This window comes from Protomyctophum bolini (assembly GCF_963924005.1).
Source record: "Protomyctophum bolini genome assembly, chromosome: 22".
In the NCBI taxonomy this organism is placed as follows: domain Eukaryota; kingdom Metazoa; phylum Chordata; class Actinopteri; order Myctophiformes; family Myctophidae; genus Protomyctophum; species Protomyctophum bolini.
In genome coordinates this window covers 32,822,679-32,829,090 of record NC_137883.1, presented here as the reverse complement: position 1 = coordinate 32,829,090, position 6,412 = coordinate 32,822,679, and the positions used below count along the sequence as shown (strand labels likewise).

General features: G+C 41.0%; 1 protein-coding gene across 1 annotated transcript in view; it reads left to right on the top strand.

Moving 5' to 3' along the window:
* Positions 1-1,365: 1,365 nt before the first annotated feature.
* LOC308309909 (uncharacterized protein) overlaps positions 1,366-6,412 on the top strand; it is a 35,523-nt gene continuing 30,476 nt past the window's right edge. Inside the window, exons 1-4 of the mRNA XM_080755883.1 lie at positions 1,366-1,519; positions 2,429-2,488; positions 3,951-4,046; positions 4,728-4,845. Of these exons, the coding sequence (XP_080612009.1) occupies positions 2,429-2,488; positions 3,951-4,046; positions 4,728-4,845 (274 nt within the window). The 5' untranslated portion in view covers positions 1,366-1,519. The remainder of the gene's footprint in view (positions 1,520-2,428; positions 2,489-3,950; positions 4,047-4,727; positions 4,846-6,412) is intronic.

The window sequence follows — 6,412 nt, the reverse complement described above, 5'->3', positions numbered from 1 at the left end:
GCTTAGTGTGTGTGTGTGTGTGTGTGTGTGTGTGTCACTGTGTGTGTGTGTGTGTGTGTGTGTGTGTGTGTGTGTGTGTGTGTGTGTGTGTGTGACACTCAAGTTTACACTCACCGCGGCTGCGCAGTAGAGTTGAGTGTCCGTGACCGGCGTTGCCATGTCCGCTTGAAATATACGGAAGGGTCCATTTGGTTCCATTTGTACACTCTTAAGCACATATGTCAAACTCAAGGCCCGGGGGCCAAATCAGGCCCGTGAATGAATTATATTTGGCCCGTGGGATGATATACCCTTGTACTGCCAGCCCCAATTTTTTTGTTTGGGTAACAAATTGGCTTATTTTTAATTCATCATTTTAACATTAATAGAAAGATCTGATGGTTTGAATATATCGTTTTGATGAGACTGGCGATCCTAGTGTCTTCTCCAGAATTGCCACCAGATGGCGAGAATGCACCATTATGCTGATTTTGACAAAAATAGAGGAATCTAGGAGAGTCACTTCCGGTTCAAATGATCATCAACATCCGGTACTAGTTTGACCCAAGCCACTGCGGTGAATCTCGTCGATGCTAGGATAATACCATATTTTTCATTACTAAGTCATATTAACCCCAAATCAACCCCAAAACATCGCAAAATATCACATTTTTCACAGCGACGCACATAGAGACGGCGCGCGTGCGCGATGGCGCACGATCACGCGGATTTCGGCCGTTTTTTGGTAGATTACATCTAACATTAGCGATATTAGCGAAAAAATGCTAATTTTTTCTCATTTGAAGCCCCAATAAATAACAGTCAATAAATTCCGTTTAATCCGTTTATGGCATGTTTATATTTTTCGATTAATTCCGTTTATTCCGGGTTTAGTAGTCCAGGAGTTAATTAGTATTAGAACTGGCCCTCTGGTATTGCACGGACCACCATAATACTACAAGTCCTGCTTTGTGAGGATCATAGAACAGGAAACTGAGCTTAATAATAATAATAATGCATTTTCAGTTTTAAATGCATTTACTTTTTTTGCTATTTGCCTGGGACGTTCCTCCTGAGCGCGGTGCCTGTGTGTTGAAACACAGTCCGGCCCTTGACTTCTACCAATTTCTTTATTTTGGCCCACCGTGTATTAGAGTTTGACATCCCAGACCCATAAGGGTCCATTTGGTTCCAAACTATCATTTATCTGGGGACCCCCTGGAACTCCCTCAAGGACCCCTGGGGGTCCCCAGGCCCCACTTTGGGAACCACTGGTATAGTTGCATCTTTTTGTTTTCCTAGACCCGCTTTCCTTGTTTCTCTCACAGATGGCCTGACAGCCTGGCAACACACAGCCCTGTCAGTGACGTCACGTCCAGCAGCAGCACATTGTGCTAAACAACATTCATGACTTTAATTAACTTTAATCATTAATGAATGCATTGATTAAGACTCGTTCACTAAAGCAGCGTGTAGTTCCTCTTGGTCTCCGGCTGGCGGCGCTGCTCCGCTGCTGAACAACAACAACAACAACAACACGGTACGGTCACTTTGACAATGTTTATTTATCTATAGTACTAACACAGCTAGCATGGTTAGCATTAGCTTCCTCCGTCCACACAACACAGGGAGGAGCTAATGCTGTCTGTCTGTCTGTCTGTCTGTCTGTCTGTCTGTCTGCCTGCCTGCCTGCCTGCCTGCCTGCCTGCCTGTCTGTCTGTCTGTCTGTGTCTGTCTGTCTGCCTAGTGCCTGCCTGCCTGTCACTCTGTCTGTCTGCCTGTCTGCCTGCCTGCCTGCCTGCCTGTCTGTCACTCTGTCAGTCTGTCAGTCTGTCTGTCTGTCTGTCTATTGTTTATTGTTTATAATGATGCCTTGACAAAAGCTAGTCTTCCTGGGGTCCGACACAGACAAACATTTAACATTTACCAAAGGCAATACTTACAATTGTTTACAAAACACTAAACTCAAAATAAAACATAGGAAAATAAAATATAAAATAAGAAATAAAAAAACAAAGAAAAACATAGCAAAAAACACTTTCAACACATTATTATATTTGAATTATTATTTTCCCAGAGTTACTGCAGTATGGTTTACATAAGGTGTTCTTTTAACTTGATTTTAAAGATGATTTTTGTATTTGTATTGGTCTGTCTGTCTGACCATTACGGCCAATTGCAGATACATTTGGGGTCCTTGACATGAAATATTGAGAACCACTGATATAGAAACATGAGGTATTTCAGAAAACTGTTAGGATTTAGAAGACACTTTTAAAATGTTGACATCCTGCCTAAATGGGTTTAATTATAGCCAGCGGTCTGTTAACAAGACATATAACACACCACTGAATTCAGCTATTGACCAATCAGAATCAAGCATTCAACCAAGCCATGTTATAAAAAAATATAATAATTATAATTATTATTATTTATTTATTATTATTAGATGTCGGAAGACAAGAAACACGATCACCACGACAACATCATCAAGTCATCTGGATCCAAGGTACGCTGTGAGCTTGTAGATCTGCTATTGTAAGCTATGGTATTTTAACACGCTGTGAGCTTGTAGATCTGCTATTGTAAGCTGCAGTATTTTAACACACTGTGAGCTTGTAGATCTGCTATTGTAAGTGTCAGTATTTTAACACGCTGTGAGCTTGTAGATCTGCTATTGTAAGCTGCAGTAAGCTGAATTTTACTGTCAAAATGAACTCTCTCTCTGCGTGTGTGTGTGTGTGTGTGTGTGTGTGTGTGTGTGTGTGTGTGTGTGTGCGTGTGTGCGTGTATGCGTGCGTGTGTGTGTGTGCGTGTATGCGTGCACATGTTAGGCTACAGGCCGAGGAGAATAGCACATGCTTGCGCGCGTGTGTACATGTGTGTATACGAGCGTGCTTGTGTGTGGGTGTGTGCTTGTATTCATGCTCTGCTGCAGGCAGAGAAGATTAGTGTGCGTACGCACGCATGTTTGTGTGAGTGAGTGTGAGTACATGTGTGGTGGAAGAATGAGATGTTAGTCAAAGTAAGCAAACGGCAGAAGCAAACTGTCTGCCTGTCTGTCTGTCTGCCTGCCTGTCTGCCTGTCTGTCTGTCTGTCTGCCCGCCCGCCCGTCCGTCCGTCCGTCTGTCCGTCTCAGTGAGACAACATCAATTTTTATATATATATTTATTTATTTTGACAGGGACAAAGCTCATTAATCAACATGTCAGTTTTCACCTCAACGTAAACGGGCCAGAGTTAGCCGAAGCTAAATTCCATCTGTAGTCCCTGCAGGGCAGGCTCTTAAAAAAATGAATGATAAAATAAGGACAAAGTGTGTAGTGTGCTGAACACAACACCATGCGTTGATGCCATGTGTGCATAATTATGACCAAGCACCCAACACCACGTCCATACAAAAACACAATACAATACAGTACAATACAGGAACAGATCGACATGGTACAGGGGACAGAACAACGGCAAAGTGAAGTGAGAAATGACACCGGTGATAAATACTAAATAGTGCTGATAGATAGTTACTGCCTGATTATAGATTTGAGTTGTTTTTAGCCACCTTTTCAGGTTGAATTTGAAGGTCAGATATAGTTGGAGGTCTCTCTCAGTTCTGTGGGGAGACTGTTCCAGTGATGGGAGGCTCTGACAGAGACTGTTCCAGTGATGGGAGGCTCTAACAGAGACTGTTCCAGTGATGGGAGGCTCTGACAGAGACTGTTCCAGTGATGGGAGGCTCTGACAGAGACTGTTCCAGTGATGGGAGGCTCTGACAGAGACTGTTCCAGTGATGGGAGGCTCTAACCGAGACTGTTCCGGTTTGAAGTGTTTGAAGCCGTCAAAATTAAATAAGTTGTACTTTTGAACTATAATTGTGGCAATGGTGGAAACCAATCAGTGCAGAGTTTCCAGACAGTGTGTTAATGGTTTTGTACCCCTCCCCCCTCTCCCCCCCCCCCCCCCCCACTCTCAGGTGCATCAGAGGAGAGGAGAGCGAGCTCAAACCTGCCGACCTCGGCCTGCCGAGAGAGATCACACTTTGGATCGACACGCTGGAGGTCTGCGACAGGTGAGACACACACGCACACACGCACACATGCACACACACACACACACACACACACACACACACACACACACACACACATGCACGCACGCACACGCACACGCACATTCTGATTTTTACGGGGGCCAGTTTCGAATTGCAGCCGTCCGTATACAGGTGCTCTTTGAGAGCGGTTTTGAAGGAGTCAAGGGATTCACATGTCTTAATGACTGTTGGTACGGCGTTCCACATTTTGGTGGCATATAGGAGCGAAAAATTTTTTCGTCCCTTGTTTGTGCCGAATATGGGTTGCACATGGTTCGTTGCACTCCCTCTGGTGTTGTGGGTGTGGACTTCGTTTACATTAACTGGTATTCATCTCACGCTTGAGAATAATATTACAATACAAATCTAACACTAGTAACCAAACCACCTTTTATTTGATTAATAAAAGCTGTCACCATGATTTTAGTATCTGTGTTTGTTCAGTAGATGTTTCCCCCATGAATTTGATATGAAGGACCCCAATCATAATCATTGTAGGATATTGTTTTCTAACGCATTCATTGTATTACTTTAACTAAAACATTGACTAAAACTAAATGTAAGTGATGTAAGTAGCCTATGTATTTATTCATGATGAATGTCAAATGTGTGATATACATTAATTTAATGATTTAATATGATGTGTCTGTGTGTGTGCAGCAAAGCCTTCTGTTCTGCGGCTTCTTTGAAGCATACTATGAGCAGCCGCCTCCGTTCACGTTGAACCTCAAAGTGCATCGCTCTGACGTCACTGCATGGACTGCAACCATTCAACAAGGTACCTACCGTTTGTACACCCCATGCCATGCTCTGTGCAACATTCTAGAAATAAACTGCTAACTGTGAGATTGCTTTGCAAGCTTCATATTTAATTAATCTAAACTATATCCAAATTATAATACATTGATGTATGACTATAAGTACATCCTATCAGTCTATGTGAATGTGAGTAAAGTAAATGCAGGAGTCAGCATTAATCCCAAATAACAGACACTGTCAGAGTCAAAGCATATAATATAGAAAACACGATTATTTAGTTATTGGTAAATCAGGAAACAAATAACTGAAACAAAATAAATAAAAATAACAAAACATTACAGCGCAGAAGAGAAAAAGTCAAACTCAATCAAATGCAGTGGGAAACAGAACAGTCTTTAATTATTGTGATTCAACATAAATCAGAGTGCCAGCATACCTACATTGGGACTCCTACTGGAGACTGATGTTCACAAATATATGGTAAGGATATTATGTACATGCAATGAGTATCTGAATAATATTTGTCTAACAGTATTGAATAATATAAGTGGATATTAAGTAATGCAGCAGAGTCAAAGAGGATTGCTCTACATTATTTCAGTGACATCAGAACCAAGTAGAACCAGCTCTGGTGAAGAAACAACTGCTCATAGTGTGATTTACATCCCAGTGTCTTACAAAGAAAAACAGTTGGGTCTATTTGTTTTCCAAAACACAAACTGCCACTCACCCCTAAAATGATTGCAGCCAGTCTTCATAAATAGTACACAAGCCTTCATATCTTGTCTTTTACCAGTATATTACCACATCCCCTGTACTTTTATTATTATTGTATTAAGGTGTTAAATTTGTTTCCACTTTAGTATAGAAGACAGTGGTCTGGTTTCTGTACAAAACTGGACAAGGCCTAACAACACATTAGTATATTGTCAAATCCTCTTAGTCTCATAGCCCATTGTGTAATGTGTAGGCCTGTGTGCAGAAACATGTGTCCATACAGTATTATTAATTCATGATCAGGATAAGTCGGGATATCCTTATAATAATCATATCCTATATTCATGATTACATTATTAACAACAGAGACACAATAACAGCAACAACTGTATTTGTGTAAACCTGGGAAACCTGGACAACTTTAAGTCTTTAGGTCATTGTTCAGGTTGTGTTGCTCTGACAATACAGAGAAGTGTTGTCCACACTGATCACATCCATATGGTTTCTCTCCAGTGAAACGTTTGACTCAGTGAATGAGGAGTAGTACTAAAAATAACAGTCCGTTCAAATATGTTAAGTATACTTTCAATTAATCTATACATGGAAACATTTGTTTCATCTATATTGGGGTCATCTCAACTAGTTTACATATGATATTGTATACAAATTTAAACTAAAACAAAGTACAACATGTTGGTGCATGCGCTTCAATTCAATCTATTCATGTCATACATGTAAGCTTATATATTTTTGTTTCCTGTGACAGACGGTTCAAACTGTGATTACATGTTAACTGGTATTCATCTCACGCTTGAGAATAATATTACAATACAAATCTAACACTAGTAACCAAACCACCTTTTATTTGA